This window comes from Aspergillus fijiensis (assembly GCF_003184825.1).
Source record: "Aspergillus fijiensis CBS 313.89 unplaced genomic scaffold BO72scaffold_32, whole genome shotgun sequence".
In the NCBI taxonomy this organism is placed as follows: domain Eukaryota; kingdom Fungi; phylum Ascomycota; class Eurotiomycetes; order Eurotiales; family Aspergillaceae; genus Aspergillus; species Aspergillus fijiensis.
In genome coordinates, this window is record NW_024469008.1 from 231,462 (window position 1) to 257,467 (window position 26,006).

The 26,006-nt window shown below is 51.3% G+C and overlaps 11 protein-coding genes across 11 annotated transcripts; 5 read left to right on the plus strand and 6 right to left on the minus strand.

Annotated features, from left to right (window-relative positions):
- Positions 1 to 303: 303 nt before the first annotated feature.
- Positions 304 to 3,919, plus strand: BO72DRAFT_449265 (putative alpha,alpha-trehalose phosphate synthase subunit TPS3). Its single transcript, XM_040944980.1, has 4 exons — positions 304 to 524; positions 606 to 1,989; positions 2,070 to 3,399; positions 3,462 to 3,919. Exons 1-4 carry the CDS (start codon positions 502 to 504, stop codon positions 3,503 to 3,505), a joined length of 2,781 nt encoding a protein of 926 aa, XP_040800025.1. The 5' UTR covers positions 304 to 501; the 3' UTR covers positions 3,506 to 3,919.
- A 285-nt stretch (positions 3,920 to 4,204) lies between these two features.
- Positions 4,205 to 5,533, plus strand: BO72DRAFT_153495 (thioesterase family protein). Its single transcript, XM_040939241.1, has 2 exons — positions 4,205 to 4,415; positions 4,524 to 5,533. The coding sequence occupies exons 1-2, from the start codon at positions 4,295 to 4,297 to the stop codon at positions 5,423 to 5,425; spliced, it is 1,023 nt and encodes a 340-aa protein (XP_040800026.1). The 5' UTR covers positions 4,205 to 4,294; the 3' UTR covers positions 5,426 to 5,533.
- Positions 5,534 to 6,443, minus strand: BO72DRAFT_153460 (PaaI family thioesterase). Its single transcript, XM_040939240.1, has one exon. It carries the CDS (start codon positions 6,323 to 6,325, stop codon positions 5,642 to 5,644), a length of 684 nt encoding a protein of 227 aa, XP_040800027.1. The 5' UTR covers positions 6,326 to 6,443; the 3' UTR covers positions 5,534 to 5,641.
- A 1,483-nt stretch (positions 6,444 to 7,926) lies between these two features.
- On the plus strand, positions 7,927 to 9,357 carry BO72DRAFT_449267 (uncharacterized protein). Its single transcript, XM_040944981.1, has 3 exons — positions 7,927 to 8,437; positions 8,493 to 8,569; positions 8,626 to 9,357. The coding sequence occupies exons 1-3, from the start codon at positions 8,320 to 8,322 to the stop codon at positions 9,031 to 9,033; spliced, it is 603 nt and encodes a 200-aa protein (XP_040800028.1). The 5' UTR covers positions 7,927 to 8,319; the 3' UTR covers positions 9,034 to 9,357.
- Positions 9,358 to 9,711: 354 nt separating this feature from the next.
- On the plus strand, positions 9,712 to 11,515 carry BO72DRAFT_153517 (PCI domain protein). Its single transcript, XM_040939242.1, has 2 exons — positions 9,712 to 10,109; positions 10,193 to 11,515. The coding sequence occupies exons 1-2, from the start codon at positions 9,857 to 9,859 to the stop codon at positions 11,374 to 11,376; spliced, it is 1,437 nt and encodes a 478-aa protein (XP_040800029.1). The 5' UTR covers positions 9,712 to 9,856; the 3' UTR covers positions 11,377 to 11,515.
- A 156-nt stretch (positions 11,516 to 11,671) lies between these two features.
- ura6 (uridylate kinase ura6) lies at positions 11,672 to 13,013 on the minus strand. Its single transcript, XM_040939244.1, has 4 exons — positions 12,984 to 13,013; positions 12,847 to 12,863; positions 11,777 to 12,756; positions 11,672 to 11,699 (listed from the first exon to the last, which is right to left on the minus strand). The coding sequence occupies exon 3, from the start codon at positions 12,680 to 12,682 to the stop codon at positions 12,044 to 12,046; it is 639 nt and encodes a 212-aa protein (XP_040800030.1). The 5' UTR covers positions 12,683 to 12,756; positions 12,847 to 12,863; positions 12,984 to 13,013; the 3' UTR covers positions 11,672 to 11,699; positions 11,777 to 12,043.
- On the minus strand, positions 12,776 to 13,510 carry BO72DRAFT_153522 (uncharacterized protein). Its single transcript, XM_040939243.1, has 2 exons — positions 12,984 to 13,510; positions 12,776 to 12,863 (listed from the first exon to the last, which is right to left on the minus strand). Exon 1 carries the CDS (start codon positions 13,319 to 13,321, stop codon positions 12,989 to 12,991), a length of 333 nt encoding a protein of 110 aa, XP_040800031.1. The 5' UTR covers positions 13,322 to 13,510; the 3' UTR covers positions 12,776 to 12,863; positions 12,984 to 12,988.
- Positions 13,511 to 13,756: 246 nt separating this feature from the next.
- Positions 13,757 to 15,542, minus strand: BO72DRAFT_449272 (uncharacterized protein). Its single transcript, XM_040944982.1, has one exon. The coding sequence runs from the start codon at positions 15,355 to 15,357 to the stop codon at positions 13,813 to 13,815; it is 1,545 nt and encodes a 514-aa protein (XP_040800032.1). The 5' UTR covers positions 15,358 to 15,542; the 3' UTR covers positions 13,757 to 13,812.
- A 1,877-nt stretch (positions 15,543 to 17,419) lies between these two features.
- Positions 17,420 to 19,686, minus strand: BO72DRAFT_487071 (putative lipase; the record flags this gene model as incomplete). Its single annotated transcript, XM_040947961.1, has 3 exons — positions 17,420 to 18,844; positions 19,311 to 19,474; positions 19,636 to 19,686. The coding sequence occupies 3 exons, from the start codon at positions 19,684 to 19,686 to the stop codon at positions 17,482 to 17,484; spliced, it is 1,578 nt and encodes a 525-aa protein (XP_040800033.1). The 3' UTR covers positions 17,420 to 17,481.
- Positions 19,687 to 21,551: 1,865 nt separating this feature from the next.
- BO72DRAFT_449273 (uncharacterized protein) lies at positions 21,552 to 22,226 on the minus strand. The gene has a single exon (XM_040944983.1). The coding sequence runs from the start codon at positions 21,843 to 21,845 to the stop codon at positions 21,561 to 21,563; it is 285 nt and encodes a 94-aa protein (XP_040800034.1). The 5' UTR covers positions 21,846 to 22,226; the 3' UTR covers positions 21,552 to 21,560.
- Positions 22,227 to 23,517: 1,291 nt separating this feature from the next.
- On the plus strand, positions 23,518 to 25,603 carry BO72DRAFT_153593 (putative hexokinase). The gene has a single exon (XM_040939245.1). The coding sequence runs from the start codon at positions 23,841 to 23,843 to the stop codon at positions 25,488 to 25,490; it is 1,650 nt and encodes a 549-aa protein (XP_040800035.1). The 5' UTR covers positions 23,518 to 23,840; the 3' UTR covers positions 25,491 to 25,603.
- Positions 25,604 to 26,006: the final 403 nt, after the last annotated feature.

The window sequence follows — 26,006 nt, forward strand, 5'->3', positions numbered from 1 at the left end:
TCTTGGGTTCAATTGCGCAGTACTGTACTCTATACACTACTAGCTCTTTCTAAGGTTGTCTAGAACTCTAGACCCACTCCTTTGACAAAAAGAACTAGTTACTATTGAGTTATTACATAAACGTGACATGAACTCTTTTTTATTCTTCTAATTCTACCTGATAACTTACTTCACATGACGTAGCCATGAGAACTTGAAACCCAAACCTGGCTTCTCTTTCTCATCCTCTTCCTCTTCCTCTTCTTCCTCTTCTTCTTCCTCATCCTTTTCCTTTCACTTTCCATCTTGAGTCTCTGTTCTTTCTTTCACACTTCCTCCTACTTTTCCCTCTTTCTTCTTATTCCAGAACTTGCTCTGGCTTACCTTCATCGGACCTCCACCCCAATCACTGGTCCTCCATTACTTGCTACCATTTTATGACCATTTAGCTTTTTTCTCCTTGCTTCCCCCCGCTTCATCCCCACCAGGCCGCACCGGGGACTTCGCCCCCTCTCTGTCACCATGACTATCTACATTGCTTCATTGTATGTCGTCAACTAGGCCTCCCCTCCATTAGGCAAAAAACTTCGAGTGTAGGTTCTGATTAACAATCCATGGAACTCCAGGTTTCTTCCTTATACTGTAGACTTCCATGTGAACGACCCGCAGAATCATGAAGCCAACACAACGACTAGCCCACCGCCGACCAACCCTGTGCAAAGCGTTGCTGCCACTCCAAGTGCGGCTGTGAGCTTGTTTGAGAGAAACAATGCCAATGTCAAGCCTGGAATCACCCCTGGGCCTGCATCAGAACATGAACAATTCTTTGCGGCAGACATCGCCAAGGCTGAACTGGAGCACTCCGGCTACCCGTTCCCCAGTACTGATCGGGAAGCAAACCTATTGACTGAAAGCGAAGCTCATTCACCTGCATGGGGCTCAACCCTTTCTTTAAACCAGCCTCGACCACGCGCAGCTTTCCCGGCATCGCCTTCTATCCTTAAGCACCAAGAACCCATAGCGCCAGGGACGGAACCTGCCAAGGAGAAAATACGTACAACCCCGCAGCCGCCGACCTCGTCTACTACCGATCACCGTCGGACTCAGAGCCGGAAGAGCTCGTTCTCCGACGCTGAATGGACCATTCAGACTGCGGAGCAGGGCAATGGAGGACTGCGCAACGCTGTGCGATCCGCCACGGATGCTGGCCAGTTGGAGGACAAGGTCTGGGTGGGCACGCTGGGCATGCCTACTGATGCACTGCCCCAATCAACGAAGGATTCCATTGCTCGGAAGCTCGAGGAAGAGTATGGGTCCATGACGGTTTATGTCAGCGACGGCGACTTTGACGGTCACTACACACACTTCTGCAAAACAATCCTCTGGCCGGTATTCCATTACCAAATCCCTGATAATCCCAAGAGCAAGGCATATGAAGATCACTCTTGGATCTACTATGTCAAAACAAACCAGGCCTTTGCTGAGAAAATCGCCCAGAAGTGGAAGCGTGGCGACTCTATATGGATTCAGGACTACCACCTGCTTCTTGTTCCGGCCATGCTGCGGAAGCTGCTGCCTGACGCACAGATTGGCTTCTTCCTGCATATTGCCTTCCCATCTTCCGAGGTGTTCCGTTGTTTGGCCCCTCGCAAGGAGCTCCTAGAGGGCATCCTCGGTGCGAACCTGATCGGATTCCAGACGGACGAATACTGCCGTCATTTTCTTCAGACATGTAGCCGCATCCTCTGCGTAGAGGCCACTAATGAAGGGCTTCAACTCGAAGATCGATTCGTCAATGTAGGCAAGTTTTCCATTGGCATTGACCCAACCTCCTGGGATCAGCGGCGCAGGGCAGCCGATGTGGAGAGGTGGATCAAAACCATCGCAGAGCGCTACGAGGGCAAGCGTCTCATTGTTTCGCGTGACAAGATCGACCAGGTTCGAGGCATCCGACAAAAGCTGTTGAGTTATGAGCTTTTCCTTAACACTTATCCCGAATGGCGTGATCAGGTATGGCTATAAGCCAATCTCTTCCTCGTCCCTTGGCTTGTCCCTTAGCATGTGATAATGGTTTCCTAATGATGATTCAGGTTGTTTTGATTCAAGTAGCGACGAGCACGACCGAGCAGCCCGAGCTCGAGGCCACCATTTCTGACATCGCGATGCGGATTAACTCAACGCATTCCACGCTGGCCCACCAGCCACTGGTCTTCTTGAAACAGGACCTAGCCTTCCCTCAGTATTTGGCGCTGATTTCTCTCGCCGACGCGCTGATCATCACAAGCTTACGTGAAGGTATGAACTTGACTAGTCATGAGTTCGTCTACTGCCAGGACGGTAAATGGGGCAACAACAAGAAATATGGATCGCTCATTTTGAGTGAGTTCACTGGTAGCGCGTCTGTGTTTGGTAACCATGCGCTCCTGGTCAATCCTTGGGATTACCGGCAATGCGCAGAGGCGATTCACACGGCGCTGTCGCGGAGTGAAACAGAGCGGAAGGAGGTTTGGACGCAAATGCACCAGGCAGTGCTGCAGAACTCGACAGCCAACTGGGTCAAGTCGTTCAGTGAGACCCTGAACCGTGTTTGGAACGAGCAATCGTCGCGTGAAATAATGGCCGTGCCACGCTTACAGATGAACAAACTGGAGGAGATGTATCAGAAGTCGAATCGTCGATTGATAATTGTGGATTACGAAGGCACCCTTGCATCTTGGGGGTCTCCCAAGAGCATAATCGTGACCACGCCCCAGCGAGCCATCACTACGCTAGCAGAGCTGACGGACGATCCCCGCAACGTGGTGTACGTGATGAGTGCCCGTATGCCGGAAGAGATGGAGCGCCTGTTCCGCCTGGTCACTGGTCTGGGCTTGATTGCAGAGAATGGTTGTTTCGTGCGGGAGCCAAACTCGGAAACCTGGCTCAAGCTGACGAACAAGACTCAGACAGATGCCTGGAAGACAGCGGTGCTACAGATTCTGGATTACTACCAGGAGCGTGCTGAGGGCAGCTGGATTGAACAGCGACACTGTTCACTCGTCTTCCATTACGGATCCGCGGAAGACCAGGTAGCGGCTGCACGACTGGCGTCAGAGTGCGCTGGGCACATCAATGATGCCTGTGCCAACCAGGGCGTCCATGCCATTCCCGTGGAAGGAGCCCTTGTGGTCGAGCCGATGGGTACGAACAAAGCGTCGGCGACGGAACTGGTGTGGCGGTCGTGTCTCAAACAGAGCCAGCAGGATCAGAGCGTGGCCCGTCCTGATTTCTTGTTGGCAATTGGAGACAGTCGCGACGACGAGCCTGTATTCCGATGGGCCAATAAGCTGGAGAGCGCACAAGCGATTAACCACGTCGTGACGGTAACACTGGGCTCTCGGAGCACAGAAGCCAGGGCTACCCTAACCCAAGGTGTAACTGGTAAGGCTTCTAGCTCTGCATGCTTTCACGTGATTGTGACAAGTGGCTAACTCATTCAACAGGAGTCTTGTCGTGCTTGGAACGATTGGCTGAGCACAAGTCGTAAATGACTCTCCATGCATATCCCAACGCGAACCCGCACATACAAATACACATACGCGATGACGCATACATCCATAAGCACACGATGACACGATTACAGGACAAACAATTTCACATCTGCATAGGCATGAGTACACGGATACATGCAAAGAGGTGGTCGGCCAACCGCGGGGTTCTTCTAATCGCGGACGTACAGCACCATGCTTGACCTTACAATGGAAAGGACAATTATGCCAGTCTCGTAGGCAAGCCGAGTAACAGGGACTAGAAAAGTAGTTAGGGAATTCTAGAATGGGCTGGTGCTAAGGACAGAGAGGATCGGTTGGAATTGTTCCTTGAGTTGGAAATCCTGGCGTTCACTACTAGACCGACCTTGTTTCTAGAGTAGTCAGTGCAAACCATAATTAGTCAATTAGAGAAACTCATATTAATTTGAGTGTATCAAAATATTTTTTGAAGTATGTACCGGACATATCGACGAATACAAGACTTTGCTATATACAGCTTGTACAGTACAGTACAGTACAACTCGCCCCTCGCCATACCTACATTATCTGTCGCGTGTTTTCTCCGCTTTTCATTACGGCTGAACAGCCGAGGTTCACGGCTCATTGCGACATCCGTCAATACTTCCCTTCCCCGTCCCAAGAGTTCGTCTATCGCTTGTCCCTATTTCCTAATCCCTGTCTCTTTATCAACTCATAACGTCTATGTGCAGGACATACGGCCTGTAGATTTTGCTGCTGGCTTGAGTACCATACGAAGGGGAAGGATTTGAGCGCGTCCGAACTCTATGAACGAGATGGCGGTAGCACCTCCGCACGGAACCGCCTTTGAGGCCGCAATCCAAGTCAAACCCATTAACTCACATCAGTACTCGGCCCATCTCCGGCAGGATTGGTGCATCGGAGCTGGTAAGAGATCATACCCATTGTTTGGAGTGTGTTGATCGGCAGCGACGCCACTTTTTTCGCTCTCGTCCCATAATTCCTACCATACACTGACAAGGAACCACAAAACAGTGCCGCATGGAGGCTATACGAGTGCCATCCTCTACCGCCTGGCGCTGACACACTTTGCTCATACGCATCCGCTGCAGTATCGTGGTCCCGCCACACCGATTGCCATGCAACTGACCTTTCTGCGCCGGACGGCGGTGGGACCTGCCTTGCTCAACGTGCAGGATGTCAAGCTCGGGTCGCGGACGAGTACGATTCACGTGACTCTGACACAGGCCCGGAATTCGGGCAGAGGGGCCGGTTCGGAGGAGGCCGCTCCGGAAGAGCAAGAGCTCAAGATAGCGGGGTATATCACAGTCAGTCCAGCTCATGCGGAGGTTGGGTTGACGGCCCCAACGGGCTGGATGCCCCTGCCAATGCCGGCAAGGGGGTCGCGGCCCGATGGAGGTGTCGATCTGGTGGCGTTGGGGGGGTCAGGGCGCGACGGCGAGTGGGAGCGGATCAAACTGCCGTTTCCTGAGTTCCGGCGCGCGACGCAGCATGTGGATTTGTACGGTCCCCGACAGCCCAAGACCATGGCGGCTGTGGATCAGTGGGCTCGATTCCGACCGGAGGGTGATCAGACGGCGCGCTGGTCGAATGAAGCGTTGGTGTACCTGACTGATACCTTTCCCCTCGCGTTGTCGGGGCTGGATCAGAGGGCTGCGACGGCAGCAGGCGACGGCGAGGCCGGTGGTCGGCATTGGTATCCGACGGTGGCCTTGAACATCGATTTCAAGAAGCGGCTGCCAGCTACGGGGGAGGCCTGGTTGTACAGTCGAGTGCAAACGGTGTCGGTGCGGGACGGTCGGACGGACCTGGGGGTGACCGTGATGGATGCAGCGGGGCAGGTGGTGGCCGTGGCGACGCAGGTGGGCTTGGTGGTGAGCGCGAGCCGCAATCTAGGACGTCAGCCGAAGTTGTAGAGGTCTTTGAAGGGGTCTCGAGTGTGTGTATATCAATAGATAAAGCATCCCTATCTTCAGTAAAGGTATATAGACAAATGAAGAGATATACATAAATCTATCTAGCTAGCATCAATATATGCAGGAAAATCGGAAGGGATCGCATTCTATCGACAGGCTCTTTGCGCTGTGCGAGGCCTTGAGTTCTGTGAGATGGCACCTGAGACGCCACGCGATTCACAAGGCTGCTTTCGTTTGAAGCCAAAAGGCAATTGCATCGGTTGTCACGCGTAGCGGGTCCTCGGCCGTCTCGCCTGGCTGCAGAATTTGAGCATGCACCCAGAACTTGCGACCTACCCGAGCCAATACCTTGGCCTGGACAAGCGCATAGCCCGGGACGGCGACGGGTACGCGATAACGAATGTCAAGCTGGGCAGTGTACAGCATGCCGCGCGGGTGGTGGGCGAAGAGAGCCCCGGCGGCGCCTGTCTCGGGGGCGTGCAATGCAACGGCATAGGACATGGCCTCATCGATACAGGTCGCCAAGAGACCGCCATGAGCGGTCGAGGGATGACCGGAAACCCCTGGGGTGGCTAGCTGCAGGACTAAGTAGAGATCTGGGTTCTCAATTCGAGACACCGAGTTGGGAGCGGGCCAGACGGGGGCAGTATCAGGGAGGGGTGCGAGCAGCTCCGGTTGGCGACGAAGGGTGCAGACATGGGGAATCGTCAATGGGGAGGCCAGTGTACTGGCAAAATAGCCATCCTCACCTGAGTCGGATTTGAAAATGCGGGACCAGGTGCGGATGGGAAAGTAGTCGGGATGATGCAGCAACCGGGTCACCACCGGGGGAACGGCCGCCCGAAATGGTTCGAGGGCGGGGGGATGTGGTTGATTGAGGATGGATGTCGAAGGGGACATGACGTGGGTCAGGATCTGGGGTTATGGAAGAAAGGGGAAAGGAGAAAGAAAAGAAGTACTAATTAATCTACCCCGAAGTTAGTTGATGCGACAGAGAAGAGGATGGATTGGATGTCAGAAAGTATTCTTCTTATCTGGATAAGAGGAGGGATGGTCAGGTATGGGTGAGGTATATATTACAGTTTATACTTGGGACAAGATATCTATCTGGCTGTGTACAGTACAGTATTGTACAGTATTAGGTAGTTGGTTTTGTTTGCCCTTTATCTCTCGCGCTCTCTCTCTCTCTCTCTCTCCCTACGGAGTGGTTCGCTTCTGCTTTGGATCCTCGGCTACGGAACTCCTCGGGTGATCTACTGTAGTTACAGTCCTCAGTCCCTCTTTTATTGCCATGGTACTGTACTACGTACTACCTCTCTGAACTGTAACAGCAAATCACTTTCACTGGCATCACTTTTGAAGTTCCATTTTCTATTTCCATGATGAGTGGGCAGCTATGTCTTTCCATTCAAATAATCTACTCAAATTATTGGCAACTGAGCGACTGAGCCCGAGTCTACCGAGTCTACTGAGTGGCAGCAGGGCAGGAACAAACTCTTTAGTGCCGGCCCTAAACCAAGGCCCCCAAACTCAATTGGGCCTTCCTTCTGCTTATCAACCTCGCACTCACTTGCAGTGGTTCCACCAACCTCCAACCTCTCTTCATTATTCATACCATACCACTGGGCTGGGCAACATTCCTGGCCCAAAGGCAGGGAGACAGGACAAGACACTATGTATACTTACTGGATAACAAACTGAAACCCAAAGAGAATAGGGGAGACTGTCCTCTCCCCTTCCCCCGCCACAGCTGCAGGAAGGAGTTCCATCTTGCGCATTGCACGCACGGCCTACTTAGTGGCAGTGAACGAGTTTCTCTTTTGTTCGCCCGTTTCATTTCATTTCAACTCGAACCAAGCTCCCCTCGCATCCTAGGGTAGCCTTGACCAATTAAATCAGTAACTAGAAAGCGTAAAAACAAGGCACCAGCCATACTAATAATTTCCCGCCGGACAATAATGGGGATGAATCCAGTGAGTGCCAAGGGCTGGCTCCATCTCCTCATTCATCATTGACAACGGAGTCGACTAGTCATCTAAGACTACTCACTAGTGCACCGAAAATTCCCCAGTCTGGTTATTATTGATCGTAATGCTAGTAATCTGGGTGTAAGTATCTGGTTTCCAGATCATGCGGGAACCATCAATGAAGACCACGATTGAAAAATTAGAACTAGAATTGAAGGAAAAGAAGAGCAGCGCGCGTGTGCATGTAGAAAAAGGGGATATTGAAAAGCAACCAAAAAAGAAAAACAAAAAGAAAAACAAAACAAAACAAAACAAAAACACGAAAAATCTAGAAAAGGAGGGGGAAATAGGAACTTACCTAAATTGAAAAAAAAAATAAACATATACACAAACTAAGTAACTTGAGTAACTTGGAACTTAAGTCACTACCGGTAACTCAGGTATGCAGAGAAAGACTGGAGAAGGAAGGATGGATCTAAACTGGCTGTGGCACCTTCTCTCCTCTCCTCTCCTCTCCTCTCCAACCTGTTAATAGCATTATTGTTATTACCGCCGGACTGCTGTAAATAGCTGTAGCTGAAGCTGTCGCGGTAGCTGCTGTTGCTGCTGCTGTTGCTGCTGTTACTGCTTTACCCTCTTGGCTTAGCTTCTTTCCTTCAGCTTCCTTTCTCCTCTCTTCCTGCTCTCTTATCATCAATTCTTCTTCTCCCTCTCCTCTTTCCTTTCCTTCTTCTCCTCTCTTCTCCTCTTCTTCCTTGTAAAACTTCTGCCGTTCCCCCTTCCCCTCCCCAGAATAGTAGCGTCTCTTTATAACTTCTATTACGTACACCTGCTCTTCTTACCTTGCACGTCTCTTTACTGCGACTGTGATATACACATCACCATCCTACCCTCGCCCATTCGAATATCTACTTAATCACTTTCATCATGTTGGCCTCCTCGCTCTTCGCCCTCGGTCTGGTCGCCTCGGCCACCGCCGCTTCTACCGGCAACTACACTCTACCTGATGGGTTCGACCTGAACGCCATCTCCTCTGGCACCCGCGGTATGCTAGTATGCGATGTCGTCTTCCTCACCCTTCACTGACTCGTTGATTCTAGCCTCTTGGTGTACCGCGGAGCGCAACTCTTGCCCTGAGATTTGTGGTGGAGTCGCTACCAGCAACTCCTGCGACTCGGTAAGCGCATAGCCGAACCAATTGAAGAGAACGAACCGCTCACCATGTCGCGACAGACTACCTTGGACTTCTCCTGCATCTGCTCCAACGGTTCCGCCGCCGACGTGTCGCTTTATGCGCAGACCGTCCCCTTCTTCGTTTGTCAGGCCAATTATGCCCAGTGCATTAGCAACTCGTCCAGCTTGACTGAAGAAGAGCACTGCAAGGACTATGAGAAGACCTGTGGCACCCTGAATGCGTCGGCTGCCTCGACCACCTCGTCCACCACCTCGAGCGCCACCAGCTTGACTACGGCTACTAGCACCAGCACTAGCTCTGACAAGTCTACCACGGCTACCGGGACCAGCACCTCGAGCAGCACTAGCAGCTCGTCCACGGCCAACGCTGCCGTTCGTTTGGCCCAGGAGCATGCCACCGGTCTGTTGGCCACCGCATTGTTTGTGGGACTGCGCCTGGTGTTGTAAGTGAAAGAATTGAGAGCGAAAACGACCCGAAGGAAGGGGCGTGTTATGTGCAAGCGGGTCAACGAACACCAACTGATTGGGACCGTTCGCATATTTTAATGCCTGTGGGTGTGGGGTTAGAGTGCTAATTCTGCCTTCCAAGACATTTCTCCGAGTCTGTGTAGTGGTAATACCATGTTTCAAGGGGAGGAAGGGTGATGGTTGTTGTGGTGGTTGTATGTTCTACGACTTGATGTCAAATACGATTATTCCCCGCTGGGCGCCCATAGGAGGGGTCGATCCTTGCACATTAATTTAATCCGCCATTGAGCTGATTCGTTTTTCTTTTCTTTTCTTTTTTTAAGTGTATAATAGTTTTGTTGTTGTTGTTGTTGTTGTTGTATTGTTGTAGACGGAGGAGCATCCCACAGTATTCCAAGTAACTTATTGATGGTAGAAGCGGCGCCAAGAGTTTTTCCCACAACGGAATGGAATTTTCTCCACCGCCCAATCTCTGCCTGCTTGTAAGTTCTTTCTTTCCCTTCCTTTTCCATCTTCGCTTCTTTCGCTTCTCCTCCTCCTCCTTCTTCTCCCTCTTGCTTCTCTTTTGGATCTTGTTTCCTTTCTGGTGGAACCCCCCTCCTTCTCCTCCCCCCTCTTATCTCCTGTATCTCAATTTTCTTTCGGTCTTCTCCTTTCCCCTTCCCCTCTCTCTTCTTTTCTCTCTCTCCTCCTCTCCCCCTCCCCCCCCCCCTCCCCTCCCCTCTCCCCAAAGTACGAACCTCCTCCTCTCCGTACAACCATTGATCGATCTTTCGACATCGACTTCTAAGAAACCACCACGATGCCCGCTCCTTCCACCACTCTCCTCATTGAGGGCTCGTTCACCGAACTCGCCGATGAGTTCGCCCAGTACATCGATGCTCTTCGCAAGCCCGACGCCGCCGCGTCCAGTCTCCAGGCCGACATCGCCCCACTGTTGGAACCTCTGCGCCAGCAGGAACAGTCTGGTACCGAACCTGATCGCAAGCAGCGCGATGAGGTTCTGAAGAAGCTGGTCTCCGCCGCTGCCGTCCTGAATGCGGCCCCCGAGAAGGGTAAGCAGTTCTTTGGTTGTTGCTGCGGAACGAAGAAAGACACAAAAGACTTATGACAAATGGACGCAATTGACGCAAACCAGAGATCATCTCCGCCTACAACCTCCTCGTCCACCTTGTTCACCAGGCCTCCGATCCGGACATGTTCCTCTCCCGCATCTGCTCCTACCTCGCCAAACCCATTACCGCCTCTCCCCAGTTCGGTCCCTCCCTGGCCATCTCCATCTTGTCCACCATCTTCAACACCCTCGCTCCCACCGATTCCAGCCGCTACCACGTTCTTCTGGCCATCGTTGCCGTCATCCGCCAGGCCGGTGCCTCGGTCGCATTCGACGCCCTCAAGCCCCAGCTGACCTCCCAGCTGCCTGCTTGGCTCGCCGCTTGGGAGCTCGAGGCTGAGGAGGCCCAGCGCCTCCACCTCGCCATCGCCGATGCCGCTCAAGCTGCCGGTGACGCCGAGCTTTCCCAGTCCCATGTCGTCCAAGCCCTGCAGACTATTCCCGCAGCCCAGGCCTCCAGTTCCGAAGCCCGCGATCTGGCCGTTCGTGCCCTGACTTCTGCGCTCACCTCTCCCGCCGTCTTTGACTTCACTCCGTTGACCGCTTCCGACGCCGTTCAGGCCCTGCGCGCCAGCGACAGCACCCTCTTCGAGCTGCTTGAGATCTTCACCGCCGACACCCTTGACGCTTACGAGGCCCTGATTGCCACCAGCCCTCTGACTGGTATCTCAGGTGGTGTGCTGGCCGAGGCCGGCGATGCTCTGCAGACCAAGATGCGCCTGCTCACCCTGGCCTCGCTGGCCGCTACTACCCCCTCCCGCTCTCTGCCCTATGCCACAATCGCCAGTGCTCTGCGGGTGTCGGACGACGATGTCGAGAAGTGGGTCATTGACACCATCCGTGCTGGTCTCGTCGAGGGTAAGCTTTCGCAGCTGCGCTCCGAGTTCCTTGTCCACCGCGCCACTTACCGCGTCTTCGGTGAGAAGCAGTGGGCTGAGGTGCAAGGTCGCCTGATGGTCTGGCGCCGTAGCCTGGAACGCGTTTTGGGTGTTGTCCGTTCCGAACGTGAGCGCTTCGTGCGCGAGGGGCTGCAGGCGGCCCAGGCGGCTGAGGAGGCTGCTCAGGGCAAGTCCTCCGATAAGGGCAAGTCGGGTGACCGTCGTCGCCAGCAGGGTAACAACAACAACAACAACAACAACAACCAGAACCAGTCTTCGACTCCGGCCGCTCCTGTCGCCAGTGCCCCCGTGGAAGCTGTGGCTGAATAACTGATGAAAGGACGGAAATGCGGGGAAGGATCAATGACTGATGATGAGACCTACATACCTTGTTTTTTTGTCTTTCGACCTACTATCTACCAGATACCACACCCTTCAAACCGCGCAGACGGAGCTAGGGACGAGCTAGAAAAAAAAGACTTAAAAGTATCTCTGTGTCATGGCTGGGCAGCGGTGTTTAACGCTAATTCTTCGTGTCTTTGGATTGGGTGTTTGTAACTGATTTGTGTTTAACGCTAGAATTGTTCTATTTCACTGTCGGATCGAGATGGACGGTTTGATCGCTTGTGGTGTCAGGGGGTGGTGTGCTGTACCTAGAACATGGAGGATGAATCAACCGTCAAGACGACCTTTCTTGTTGTATCTCCGCCCCATGGCAGAGGGACCTCACCTGCGGGATTTGTGCGTCCTTACGGAGGCAATGGCGGAGATCAGGGGCAGAAAACTCCAAAACAAAATGTAGAATCAGGCCGGTCAGCCCAGCAACAAATCTATAACAAGATCGAATCTCCAAAACTATATGCGGTGGAAATAGATATGAATATATATGTACTTCAGAACGCTGACACCATCGACCACACACACATATCATCATCCAAGAGACTGTTAAACAAGTCCTGGAATCTCTGCAACCCATCGCCCATTCTCCTAACGAAACTCACAGGGGGTTCAGACCCTTCTCGCGGAGCCCCGCCCGAATCCTCTCATAGACGTCTCCGACATCGCCGGTAGCTTTCACGGAGACCACCTTACCCTGGGCCGCAAAGGCCTTGACGACGGGCATACTCGTTTCGACAAAGGTACGGAAGCGCTTGCGAATGCTCTCGGCGTTATCATCGTCGCGACCGCTGGTCTCGCCGCGCTTGAGGAGGCGGGCCTCCATCACCTCCTCGGGGCAGTCGAGGAAGAGGGTCATCTCGGAGGGGCAGACTGTGTCCTCGAAGAAGACGGCCTGGTCGAGCTTGCGCGGGAAGCCGTCCACCAGGAAGCGAGGCTTGCTGCCTGCACTGGCGGCCGGGTTCGTGCCGGCAGCCAGTGTCTCGGCCATGGCGTCGGACAGCAGCTTGACGGTGATCTCCATGGGCACAATCTTGCCCTCGCGGATGTAGGTGCGGATGAGCTCGCCGGCTTGGCTCCCTTCGCGGACTTGCTCGGCGCGGAGCAGGTCTCCGGCTGACAAGTGAGTGAAGCCGTAGTCGCGGACCAGGTTGGCAGACTGCGTGCCTTTGCCGCTGCCGGGGCCGCCGAGGACGAAGACGACGGTTGTAGTGGTGGGGGAGAAGCGCGGGGTGGACATCTTGGTAAGGATGGGATTCGTTATTTTTTTGTTTTTTTTTTCCCTTCGTTGTATTTGACTTTCGTTGGGAGGCGAATGAGATTGATTGGTTTCTCCCAAAAGAGAATAAGATGGAGAGACTTTTGTTAAGGGAGCGGCGGGGGCGAAGGTGGGGGGCGGGAGGCGCGGAGGGGTTCGAGTCCTGTAAATCAGGTAGAAGACAAAAATGTTAGTTTGTTTTGGTGGGGGACTGAAGCGGGAAAGAATGGTAAATATAGCACGGTGCTTGAAGGTACTGTACAACGACAATCGATTTACTCACTTAATCTAAACGGTCTCGGATGACTTGGATTTATGGACGCCGGTACGGGACTTTGAGAGTAGAACAAAGGAGCCAGATCCGATACCAATAATGATCAAGAACGGAAGGACTTTGAATTGAGAACGGCTGTATTGAGTGGATTGAGGGGAAGGATGGGGGGAAGAAGTGGAAGAGGGAGAAGGAAAGGAGGAGGAAGAGGAAGAAGAGGAAGAGGACGAGGGAGAGGAGGGGGCGGAATAGGGGCGGCGGTGTTGCAACTGGAGCTGTTGCTGTTGCTGGAGAAGCACCCGAGAAGAGACACGCAGTGGGCGAGGAACAGTCCGGATTAGAGCCGACATGAGATTTAGATTGAGATGAGGATGATGAGAAGCGCAGGAGGAAACGAAAGAGAGAGGGGGATGTATCGGAGCAAGCAGCAATGGATTGTATTACTGAGTCAATGATGCTGTTAGATATCGAGTAACTACAAAGTTAAGTTGCAATTGATTGATTGTAGGCAAAAGGTTGGTCTGCAAGGTTCAATGCAGTTCAGTTCAGGTTTGGTTGGTTTGGTTGGTTTGAGCCCGTTTTTGGCTGACGAGGCTGTTTGCGGACTAGCGCCACGTGGGTAAGTACACCTTGTACGTAGGTATGTACAGTACTAAATATTGAACTAATACGGGCAGCTTATTAGGACGGACTATACACATTCAGGCCTATATTGAAAATATATTCATATTCATATTCATATTTATATTTATATATACACATATCTAGTATGTATGTACTAATAGGTAAGTTATATATGTCTCTCTAGAACAATATTGCCCGCTCAGAATCAATGCATTTGCTAACCATCCTCCACCACTGGAACCTCGTAGTATGCCTGCATACGACGCTGCTTAAGCACCCAGTAGCTGCCCGCCAGGAGCCCGCCGACGGAACACACCACCAAAATGAAAATCAGTAGGCCACCCACCCCGTGAATGACCTCATTGGCCATATTGACAGCCTTGGCCTCCTCCTTGGCCTTTTCATATGCCTCATCGACCTCTTCCACGTCCTCCTCTGGCGCCTTCTGCTTGCCATATAGAATAGCTGGGTCGTCCGGCGTGGGCTTCGCATCGCCTTGGAATCCGGCCAGGCGCCAGTTCGGCGGTGTATGCGTCCGGTGGATCTCTGATGTGCCCAAAACGTTGCCATCCCCGTCCACTGCTTCCACTGATACCCAGTCCAGGTAGCCTTCGGCGATATACATGGTCTCGAAGTCGAACTTGGTGGTGTTGCCGATCAGCACCGGAAGACCCTGCCGGTCAACGCGTGCATAGAAGTTCCAGGATGCAACATCCGTTGCACCGTTCCAGCTGACATGCAAGATGGTTGCCATATCCGTCTCGTCTGTCCCGTAGACCGATGCCACAACGTCCGGTGGTTGGCTAGGCCGACCCACGAAGGGAAATTTGTACGACCGATAAGAAGAGAAGCGCGTGGATGCGAAGTTAGCCTGCATCAGTACCTTGCCGTCGGGACTATGTTCGCTCTGGTAACCCCGCTCGCTCCAACCAACAAAGACGTTGCCGTTGGGCAACCTTTGAACACTGCCACGAAGCCTGGTTAGGTCGCCGTCCGGCCGGTCGTACCGATCAAGTAGGCGGGCCGTCATGGTTGTCGTGTCGACCTGGACGAACATCGCAGCTGAGACCGTCTCCTCTTTCTCCGCCTCATCAGACGCATTGTTCAGAAAAGAGATAGTCGTGTGCGTGGCGTTGGAATCCACAAACCGCGCGTGATGCTGCTTGGAAAAGGTGAAATCCTGGACAAAATCAGAATACTTTCCGCCCAGACGCCAAGTGATGCGTCCGTCCTCGCCGGATATCAAGTAGATCGTGCTCGTGAATCGGGCAGACAGCAGATAATCACCTGCCGCGTTTTTGTCTGCCGCGTTCACATGCACATAATCCCAGCCAGGTTCATTGGATGCCGGCCAGTCGGCGTTTACTTTGACAGACTCATGAATGGGAATGTATCCTAGTGAATTCCACTCGAACAAGACCTCGCCTGTCGCGATGTCCAGCTCGACGAGCCCCCCCGTGACTATCCAACCGTACTCGTTTGGCCGGCCAAGGTCTCCTAGATCCACGTATTCATTCCGGTAGGCGCAAGCTAGTGCTGTCTTCCCGCCGTCGAGGACATTGAACTCATGCATATTGAAGGTCCCAAGATCGTTGGTCACTGCAACTACATTCTCCGGCTCATAATGCTGGTCGAGGATGTAACCATATCCTTTGTCCGCTGCACCGGAGTTGTAGCCATGCTGAAGAATGAATGAAAGGTGAGATTCGTTGTCAATATTGTTCACGGCCTTGAAATCGAATATGTTGCGGTTGTCAAACATGCAAGATCCGGCCCAGATGAGAACCTGATGATCCACACTTGATAAGCTTAGTGCTCCATAGTGTCGAGGCAATTTCAGACGAGCGTTCCGCTTTGTCGTAACAGGTAACAGGTCACAGAGAAATGACACAGCAGAGAGACGGATTCAAGGAGCGATGGAAAATAAGGGAAAAAAGAAGCATGAAGATGAGCACTTACACCATCTGCGTCATAAATGTAGGGTCCAACTTGGCAAGGTTTCCATTGCTTCGTGGGTGCTTCTGGATCAATCACGCCATATGGCGCAACGAACCAATAGCCCGGACTGACAGCCGGGCGATCGTAGTAGGCAATATCGAATTTTAATGCTCTGACCTCCGGCAGCTGATTGATTGTTAGTTAGTCAGTTAGAGACAGACGATGGTCGATGTTAGCACCCTTGCTCATCACTTACCGTGACAAAGGACATCAAATCACTATCAGTCTCGGCTTTCGCGACTACACCTCGGAGAGCAAACAATGACAAGAACCAGAGGAATAACATTTTTAAGGAGTGACTGGGAGAGGAATGATCCCCTCCAAAGGCGACATACAACCAACTGAATGGGGAATAAGCAACGACTAATGAACTCGAGAATAAAGGGCCAAGAAGAGAGAGGGAGAGAGAGAAAACAAAAGAGAAAAGCACGCGGCAGACGAAGGAGAAACGATCAAATCAACCAGCACGGTCGTCACTCGATCTCAGAGCCAAATTCGCATCGGTCGAGGGTGATCATCGGAGACGCTGCCGAGCGGGGAGGGCAAGAAAAAGAAACAGTTCCATCTTTGGACTGTCAATAATGAGGACCTATTCATTTACTCGTACTGACTGGATGGAGTACGTACTCGCCCCCGTATGGAGTACGGCAACAGGAGTAGTACGTAGCAGCAGTGTGTCCGCCAGCAGGAGAGTGTGAAAACCACCACTCTAGAAAGGGAAACGGGATGTGGTCGGGGACAACGCTTCCTTGCAATAGGCTAGAAGCCCGCAAAGTCTGGAAAACACTCCATCAAGCTTGCCCAGGAAAGGTCAGTGACAACGTAATGGCTGAGATGGACGCTGACGATCAAGCGAGGCGGACACTCTTGGCGGCGTTTCGGAAAGTGGAGCTGAGGCACCACAATCCATCCAGATTCGTCGACTGTCACCCCCGGTGCGGAATGGAACACTGGAACGAAACGGACTGGGGCAGTTATGTACAACCAGCAACTGAATTCATTGTGGACTGTAAGTTACTGTACGTATGAGTAGTACCTCATACTACTATGGAAGGGCAAATAGAATCGATTTACTACTTCATATACGTGGTTAAGAGTTAAGTTGTCACCCGTACGGCGATATCTTCTTTGCTGAGATCGGACATCGGACATCGGACCGTGGACATTGGTTACATGTCCCTGTACTTCGTACTCGGTACGTACGCTGTCCATTCGTGACGTTTCAAAGGTCTTGGCACCATAATGGTTAAATTGCCAAAATCTGATTCCAGAGAGAAACACGAATGTAATTACACATACAGTAGCTTCGAGTCACTTGGTTGTGAACCTGTGGTTCTCGCTCAATTCGGGTAAGCAAATGACACTTGAGTTCGTCTACTTGACCATTGACGGCTGATCTATGCCCCAAACTTGACGGAACTGAAGAAGAGACACTGGTCCGCCGAGATCGGAGATGGTTCAAGTGCCTTACGGACCGGCTGCTCTCTCAATAATCTAGCCAATCACAAAAACAAAATGTTCGCAGTCTTCTGCAGCGCATATACATACAAATATACAATGTATAATTCACAGAGAGATGAGGGCTGGAGCCTAGACGAACATAACGACGTGGGCTGGATCCTTCAAGGCTGCTTCACGGTCTCATTCCTATGAAGAGTGGAACCTGTAGAGGCACAACTAGTACGAATCCTTCCAGCTGTCCCACTTGCCCCTTGGCGCACCGTCTGACATTTAGAACTGGCACAGATTGCGCTAAGATAAAACGCACAGTAGAAGCCTTATCAATGTCAACCCTTTCACAACTTGATATCAATCTTTCAAATCTTTCATGCTCAAAGGATAAAATGGTCATCGAGAGGCCCACTAGCTGTGGCGCACGACCGGCCCTTCACCAAGCATAGTCCGCAACCTCAGGCTCCTGAAATATTTTCGGCTTGTATTTGAGAACTTCGGCCACAGCTATCAGCAGCAACCCCTCCGTGCGCTTCACATCCTCCATGCCTAGCTGAGGTGGGAGCCATTGCCCGCACACATTCGTGAGGTTGAGTCGGGATGGATCCCCCGGGCCATCATGTTGAAGCGCATCTGCGATAAGCGCCCATGCCAAAGAACTATAGAGAACTCCTTCATGGGTATAGAGGCCACCGCCGGGCCGATCCCGGCAAATAGTCTGCAAATGGTTGTTGGACACATCTGCTACCGGGGAACCTTGAAGAATCCCAGAAGCTTGTTTTCCACTCATCGGTTGCACAATCTGATCATATGAGGAATAGACAGTCGTCGTGGGCACATAGGCCGAATCGCCTCCGACGCGTCTCAACGCTCGAACAAAGCCTGCATGCCACGCTTGTTGCCAAATGGCAGGAGTGCAGACAACGTTCGAGAAGATAGGGCAAACAAGTGTTGTCTCCACAGTCCCATGAAAGTCGGGACTGATCGCAATCAGATCCGTGACTACGGCGCGCGTGGACGGCCAATACTTGAATGCCCATTGGGTATTGAGACCTCCTTGAGACCATGCTATCACCGTCAGATTACTTTCCGAGAGGGCGGTGATGTAATTGATCGCGTATGCAATATATTCCGAGTTGACTTGGACGTCCCCTAGAGAAGCGGAAGGGACATTAACCCAGGCCATGCTTACTTCTGGTATGGCCTTTTGTAGTTTTGCGAGGTTGGACTGGAACATTGATCCGGCAGGAATGGCCGAGCCAGGAACGAGTAGAACGGGTTTGAGTTCACCTTTTCTCCTGGTAAGATCATCTTGTATGTAAATAGCGGCCCTGAGAGTCTCCTCTGCGACACTATAGGGCACATCTTGAGCAGCTTTCCTAGGATATAGCGGTTGATATGCTAGCACTGGATTTCTGTTGTGAAGCAAGTTTAGTCGAGAGGTCTGATACTGATTGAGTCCCATGAGTATGTCCTGTGACAAAAGTTCTGAAGTGACAATCTTGAGTGCGAGATCGACGAGAGTGAATTGACGACCACTGGCGAAGATCTTCTCGATTATCTTCCAGACCAGGGGCAGGGAGCCATTCCCAGTAATCGGAGGAGCGATATTTCCTGCAAGCCTTGCTTGTACGGCACGGGCGAGATCTGAGACCCGGCCATTCACTCCGGGTTCATGGGTAGCATCTGTCAAGATTGAAAGCAAAGTGGGAGCTGGAGTAGACTCGAGCGAGCAGTTAGCCAAAAGTGTCGGGCACGAGCTAAGTACCCCCACAAAAATGCCAATCAGAAAGCCTGTGCTAAAAAAATACAGAGTCTCATTTTGAAGGTCAGAAAGGGAAGATTGCCTCAGTGCAGAAATTTGTGCCTTCAGAGATGAACCCTGAAAGAACCTGCAGCCATTCGACAGGGCAAGATGCAAGATGTATAAATCCAATCCATGTGTGAGATCCCCTCGTCCTTTTCCCCTCCATTTCCCGGTGCAGTTGGCCTCAGAGTTCCAATACTGGGAGTCTTCTCCTGAGCGGAGTCAATAAAAAGCGAGGGAAAAGAGGGATGTTTCGCCATGGACCAGTCATCAAGCTTGCTAGAACTCAAAGAAGGGTGTCAGCGGCAGTAGTTTGAAAACAGAGCAGGTGATAGTGATATCGAAAACAGCCGCAGCCATTCGTTCAGTTGGCCAGCTCCTATCTTTGAAGCTCAGCACCTAAACAAAGACATGACGTTGGCCGAAGGGCGCCATACAAAACCAGGGCTTGCTCTCACTCGGTCTCCAGGACCCTGCCGCGAGTCCCCTGTAAGCTTGTCATCCGCTCAAAGTTACAGGCTTCTGAGCAACCCGAGCTCAAGCCAGAGCCGCGATGGTCAAATGACCAAGAATGCTGCGCAAATGGTTCGTCGGGCTTCTCGCCTGGGGAGAATATGACGGTCTGTGATGCAAATCCATGCCACTATGAACTCAGCTCAAATAAGTCTGATCGAGAGCTCAAAGAGAAAACTGCCGATGCAAACGAGATTTGCTCGGGATGAAGGTGGCATTGCTGAGTAGGTACCAGGGTCCTTTCAATTGTTCGAGTGGGAGATACCTAACCACTGCCACAATTGCAGCCTTGACTTCCGTCTTTCCGTTGTCGAGATACATGATCATGTACAAAGTACCTCGCTTTATCCGGAGTTAATGGGTCACTATGAATGATGGAAGGCTAGTCTGGAAAAGCTGGCCAAGCACCTGGCAATCCCAGATTCATCCGTAATTTAACTGTCCATCACTGATCACATCAGTCAGTCCGGCATGCGGTGAAACGACGATGAGGATTAGGGGATAAGGCTGAGGAAAGTTGCAACGGAATCTGTACCAGTTCTTCATGAATTCATTCCGCCTGGTCATATGTTGGAAGGCAAAGTCCCCATTCAGGAGAAGTTTCTTCGTGGTAACCTGTACACTTACATGCGGATATATGGCAGCCACTTGAACGAAAGAGAACACGCCCATATGAAAGCCTCGGGCATCAACATGCGCAGAATTATGGTCGCCTTCCTGAATTGGAACCGATATATCCTTATCCTCTAGAGATTTCAAAGCCGAAGCTGAGCAGATACCTGTGCAAGCCGCCCGTGTTACTGCAGTCGACGTTCCCAGATACCTTGATACGCTACATACAGAACTAGTTGAGAGGAGACAGACCTTGACAAGGGATGGTTGTCAACCGCCAGAAGGCTTTAAGCACTAATCAAAGACAATCCTACGCTCACGTTGCCGACGATGTATGTGACTTATGGCCACCGGTCAAGCAACAAAGCTGATTGTTCAATTCCCGCGATGGCCGAATAATGCTTCTCTCGTCTTATGCAGATATTGCACGAGAGGTTTCTGTCAATCCAGAGGGCTGCTTGCTTTACGCCATAAATCGAACGCCTTGCAGGGGGCCTAGATCGTGGATGAAGCGATCTGCTCAGAAGCATGGATAAGTATGGTTACATCTTCCTGGGTAAATGAGGGCAGCAAAATCTCTATGGTTACGGTTGCTTGCCCAGCATGAACCTGGAGATTGCGTTTCGCTGCAATATCTGATGGCATGATTGGGAAGCAAAACTCGGGATAACGATCCTTTTTAGTCGTCGAAACTTATTTTCATCCATATCTGCTTGACTACCATGAAGCTCACTGATGGGCAGGCACATTATTGTCTTGGTCTGAGTGAATAGTGTGAACGAAGCCCCGATAGTGGCATGTTGAGGTTGATATATAAATTACAGCGGGGATACGAGGAAGCTTGCCTACTATGGAGTGTCGAGCATTGCGTTGGTAAAGACGAGCACTTGAGCATCGGCCAGCAGACGTGACCTGACACTAGCAATGATGAAAGTCAGCTGCATCTGAACCAGGACTTCCCGCCCTTGCTACTCTTGAGCTGCATTCGATTCATCCCAAGCACGATGAGAGTCGTTCAAGACTTCCAGTGAACTCTGGCAGGGCTCAACCCTTGGCAGTACGTGTCTCGGTGTCTTGGCAGGGTATCTGGAATGCAGGAGGAAAGTGAAATCAGAGCAAAGTTCGAATTTGGCGGTGGGGATGGGATTGGAGGTAACTGGGGAGGTGTATGTTGAATCCAGAACTTTCTCAAGAGAGAGAGGAACGAGATTGGGGCTGTTCAACGGAGACTTAAGAGAGGAGGGCCCGGAGAAGGGTCGATGAGAATGGAAAGGATCATGCAAAGAGAACTACCTAGTAGCTTATAACTGATAAATGATACAATACCAGGTAGTAGGGGTGATGATTGGGAGGGGAGGGGAGGGGAGGAGGGAGGAGGGGAGGAGGGAGGGAGGGCGGATGGATGGATGGATGGATGGATGGATGGCCCACCGGGGGAGGAAACCGAGGGATCCCTACTCCGTAGCCAGTGTAACACTACACGACGGGATGATTAGTCCGACTACCACCGTTGCACCCGCCAGTGGTCTTTATTGTACGGAGTACAGTAACTAACTACTTCTCCTGAGTCCTGACTAAAAGTGTCACATACCAATGAGGGGCAAAATCTCGAAATGAAGCAGAAGAAGAACGAACACCCAGAAAAGATGGATTGGCCAATGGTCGGGTCTCTGTTGTAACTCAACATCCTCAACAATACCCACGACATTGTCATCGTCATCATAACCTGTCGACTTCCGAGCCAGGGTTTCGGCCTGCCGAAATCGTCGCAGCAGCCACATTGCGACCTCCATACCTGTAAAGTGCCACTGTCGAGAATCCATCGGAGAATGTGAGTATGTGGAGGACATCCGATCGTGTGTCATCATAATCCTCATCCATCAATTGTCCATCGATTGTCCATCGATTTTTTTCCCCAACCAAGAGAGACAGGTCACTGGTATTGGAGATACCAAAACGGTTTTCGAACAGTACGTATCTATGAGCGATCAGTAGTAATCAATCCACTTCATCCAATGCAACACTGTCACACTGCTGATGATCGAGTTCGATTGCGCCTTTGTATCCACTGATTCGCACACGAATGGAACTGCACAGTACTCCGTACAGTACATATAGCTTCTCGTAGTACTTACACAGTAGTTAAGTATAACACATTTATGTAAACTCACAAAGGTTAGTCGTTGCGCCTGTCTGTCGGTTTGTCCTTTGTTCTATCCCACGAAGAAAATTACAGCACACTATCTGGTCACCTTCGAGACAAGACAAAAAAGGTTTGCAAACCCCCATAGACATTCAACTACCAAGAGCAGTAGCTCAGAATATGTATAACATGGGCCAAGCCTGAGCAACCCATTGTGAGACTAATAATATACTACCTTAATCTGTCAGTCACCAAATTATAATCTAGTCCAACGGCAAGGTAGCAATTTGTTGTCTCCACCAGGGACTCAAAATTGGGGAGAAAAAAAAAGTGGTAAGTACCGAACCATACCTACAATACCAGACCATACCAACAGCACTTGCCCTTCCATTCCTTCTGCGTTTCCACTTTTCACCCAAGTACGCAAACAAGCAAACGCTCTCTCTCTCACAATGCACAATTTCAAGTCACTTTTTCCCCTGATACATAAATAACACATACTAAAATCGCAGGTCAATATGTCCCTCCCTTCCTCCTTCCCTCCCTGTTTATCTGTCTGTCTCTAAGCTGTCATTTTCGTTTCTTCCTCCCTCCCCCTCATCCTACCCTGTCTTGGGCATTGCGTACCTCGTACTTTGAGGAATGATAACACGCGCGACGTTGACTTCGCATACCTTAAGAGACTAGAAGTGCCGGTACAACTTGGATTACCATTGCGAACCACACCTTGACCGCTGCCACTAAGAATAATCAATCGGTCCTACTACCACCATTACTATTAAGTTACTACTAACTTTACTGCTACTGATACTACTACAACTACAACAATTACGACTACGACTCCGACTACGACTACGACTGCTGCTGCTGCTGCTGCTGCTGCTGCTACCACAACAACATCCACGACAACCACGACCATCCCTTCACCTTCATCTTCACCTCCCTTCTTTAACTTACTCACCATCCCGCAACTGATTAGCAACTGATTATCACTCCACATCAGCAAACAACGACTACCACCTCCTTTCCTCCCCCTCCTCAACCACGCAACATCAACACTCTCGTCCACCTTCATCTATCCTTTCTCTCACCCCTCTTCCGTCCATCCATCCGCCCATCCATCACTAAATTTGTCTCCCCGGCCCCCTCCCCCTTGCAACTCGTTTGACTTTGGCTCAATCTCCTCCACTCACAGGAGGAAGAGGAGGGCCCCAGCATCCGAAATACACCTTGCTCCTCTCCTCCCCTACTTTTCTCAGAAGAAAAATAAAAAAGAGAAAAGTGGAAGACAGTAATCCGGCATCAGGCTTGACCGTGGTCTTCCGTCACTGATATATCACTACGACACCGATATATTACTGTCTTCTCCGTCTTTTGACTCGTGGTTCACGGACCGTGTCCACTGCAAGCTGCGCAAGGATTTGTGACTTGCCGTGGCGGTGTCACCCTCGATCTCATACATCTGGTCTGCTCCACTGGTGAAGAGAACTTCTGGGGATTCTCACCTCATTGGCCCGGTCGAGTGTACTTTTCGTTTGATTGTCTACTTAAGTGGCCTTTATCCGTACTCACGACTATTTATTTCCGGTGGTGGTTGCGGTGTATAAGGAGCAGCCAAAGTTGATCACGGCCCCAAATTCTCATTTTCCCCTACCTTAAGCTGGACAGCCACTCGTCGCTACTGTCCAGACTCTTAAAAGGTAGACGCAACACCCGCACCATGCCAGCTCCCTTAGTCAAGGTCCTGCACAGGATGCAAGAACTCTTCACCAACATTGTTGCAGCCCTGGAGGCAATGCTTCTGTTCCCATCTCTCTTCCGCGACTCCTCCCGCAAGCGGCGGAAAGCTTTTCAGAGAGCTTATTGGGGACGCCGGACGCTGGATGATTTTGCGAATGAGATTGATCGTCTGCTCTCGGCACCTTTGTCTGTGCAAAACATGATAACAATGTCAGACAAGATTCGCGCGCAGTTTAAGTCCTGTCTTCAAGCCAGCCCAGTATGCATGCTGCCATCCTATAACCATGCTCTACCTTCAGGAGCAGAGAAGGGAACGTACCTGGCGCTGGATGTGGGAGGCTCCACACTTCGTGTAGCTTTGGTGGAACTACGTGGTCACGGGGTCATGCGCACCCTCAATGTGTCTTCTTCGTCAATTGATAATGAGGTCAAATTGCTGGAAGGAACGCTGTTCTTCGACTGGATGGCAATAAAGATTGACGCCATGTTACAAGAGGTAGGCTCAAATTATGGCCGGGGGCATACCCCACTTTCCATGGGCTTGTCCTGGTCGTTTCCGATTGAACAAACATCCATCAGCAGCGGTTTGGTAATACATATGGGCAAGGGGTTTCATTGCTCTAATGGCACCGTTGGACAGGAGCTCGGCAATTTAATTGTCCAATCCTGCAGAGCGCGTGGCCTGAACATTGAAGTGGATGCTATCGTGAATGACAGCTCCGCAACCCTGCTGTCTCACGCCTATGTGGATCCGGCGACTCGCATGTCCCTCATTTTGGGGACCGGAACGAATGTAGCGATTCATTTTCCTGTGCACCAGATCGGATTGACTAAGTTCGGCACCAGACCTCCAGGTTGGTTTGATTACGCGAAACACGTTATCATCAACAGCGAGATGAGTATGTTTGGCGGCGGAATATTACCTATGTCCCGGTGGGACGAGGTCCTGAACAGCACCCATCTTCGACCTGACTATCAGCCTCTGGAGTATATGATCACTGGCCGCTACCTCGGCGAAATCATTCGGCTTATTATCGTCGAAGCAGTGGAGACAGCGCAGCTGTTTGGCGGCAATCTTCCTCACTCAATGCGCGACGCTTACTCGTTTGACACTAGTATCATTGCTTGCATAGAAGCTGATACATCAACTAGCTTAGCCTCATCGACAAACATCTTGCAGAAGGAACATACGTTTACCACACCTCCGTCGGTGGAGGAAATGAGATTTCTCCAGCGTGTCTGCCAGATCGTCTCGAACCGAGCCGCAGGATATCTTGCGACAGCAATCCATAGCATGTGGTGCTTGCGTAATGAGGCAGAGTACCCGGAACTCAGCACTCCCGCCACCGCATCCCTCAAAGAGACGCAGGAGGTGACTGTGGTTGAGAGTGAAGGTAGTCCACTAAGTTTGTCGATCGCCTGCGATGGTAGTGTCATCAACAAGTATCCCGGGTTCAGAGATCGTTGTCAACTCTATCTGAACGAGCTTGTCAAGGAGACGCGCACTTTGCAACTGCCTTCCATCCCGTCGGCGGAACCTTACATCCGCCTTGATCCTGCTCCAGATAGTGCCATTGCTGGAGCCGCAGTCGCTGTAGCCGTGGCTGTCGCGAAGAAAAAACCAGAGTAGTCTTCAGAGGGGACCTGGTCTGGTGAGCGAAGGTGCCTGCGGTATGCATAATGAATTGCTCATTTCAACAATCACCCGGCCTTATGCCAACCTTCTTTGCATTCAAGGTGTTTTCTGCTCTCCTCGGGCGCCGTTGTGTCTGTTGCATTTCCGAATGTGGGCAATTGAACGATTGGTTGCCTCATTACCTGCTCCTTGCTTTGGGTGATTCACTGCCCATGCCATCATCAGGGCTGTATTTTTAATCTAGGGTTCGTTTCCATTGCATATAAGTGATCAATAACCATGCGCAGGATCTTGGAATACCAAGCGGCCAACAAGATAGATGGTTGAGGATTTTTTTTCCCATACACTTTGATGTACATAATCATAGTTAGCGGTACAAGAACTGTGTGATAGGGCCCCTCGGACATATACAACGCCTTGGCTTGTCCTGATCTTCAGGGACTGTTTTTCTCAACTCAAGATCCAGACAGGCCTCGCTGTACGAAAGTGACTACAACAGACCGCGGATTG

Bases quoted from the DNA above. Each gene is read 5' to 3' on its own strand.
- BO72DRAFT_449272 (XM_040944982.1), bottom strand. From the start codon at position 15,357: ATGTTTGACAACCGCAACATATTCGATTTCAAGGCCGTGAACAATATT.
- BO72DRAFT_153593 (XM_040939245.1), top strand. From the start codon at position 23,841: ATGCCAGCTCCCTTAGTCAAGGTCCTGCACAGGATGCAAGAACTCTTC.
- BO72DRAFT_449267 (XM_040944981.1), top strand. From the start codon at position 8,320: ATGTTGGCCTCCTCGCTCTTCGCCCTCGGTCTGGTCGCCTCGGCCACC. The intron at 8,438-8,492 runs GTATGCTAGTAT...CGTTGATTCTAG, and splicing joins CATCTCCTCTGGCACCCGCG to CCTCTTGGTGTACCGCGGAG. The intron at 8,570-8,625 runs GTAAGCGCATAG...ATGTCGCGACAG, and splicing joins CCAGCAACTCCTGCGACTCG to ACTACCTTGGACTTCTCCTG.
- ura6 (XM_040939244.1), bottom strand. From the start codon at position 12,682: ATGTCCACCCCGCGCTTCTCCCCCACCACTACAACCGTCGTCTTCGTC.
- BO72DRAFT_153517 (XM_040939242.1), top strand. From the start codon at position 9,857: ATGCCCGCTCCTTCCACCACTCTCCTCATTGAGGGCTCGTTCACCGAA. The intron at 10,110-10,192 runs GTAAGCAGTTCT...GACGCAAACCAG, and splicing joins GAATGCGGCCCCCGAGAAGG to AGATCATCTCCGCCTACAAC.
- BO72DRAFT_153495 (XM_040939241.1), top strand. From the start codon at position 4,295: ATGAACGAGATGGCGGTAGCACCTCCGCACGGAACCGCCTTTGAGGCC. The intron at 4,416-4,523 runs GTAAGAGATCAT...ACCACAAAACAG, and splicing joins GGATTGGTGCATCGGAGCTG to TGCCGCATGGAGGCTATACG.
- BO72DRAFT_153460 (XM_040939240.1), bottom strand. From the start codon at position 6,325: ATGTCCCCTTCGACATCCATCCTCAATCAACCACATCCCCCCGCCCTC.
- BO72DRAFT_153522 (XM_040939243.1), bottom strand. From the start codon at position 13,321: ATGTCGGCTCTAATCCGGACTGTTCCTCGCCCACTGCGTGTCTCTTCT.
- BO72DRAFT_449273 (XM_040944983.1), bottom strand. From the start codon at position 21,845: ATGATGACACACGATCGGATGTCCTCCACATACTCACATTCTCCGATG.
- BO72DRAFT_449265 (XM_040944980.1), top strand. From the start codon at position 502: ATGACTATCTACATTGCTTCATT. The intron at 1,990-2,069 runs GTATGGCTATAA...ATGATGATTCAG, and splicing joins ATCCCGAATGGCGTGATCAG to GTTGTTTTGATTCAAGTAGC. The intron at 3,400-3,461 runs GTAAGGCTTCTA...CTCATTCAACAG, and splicing joins CCTAACCCAAGGTGTAACTG to GAGTCTTGTCGTGCTTGGAA.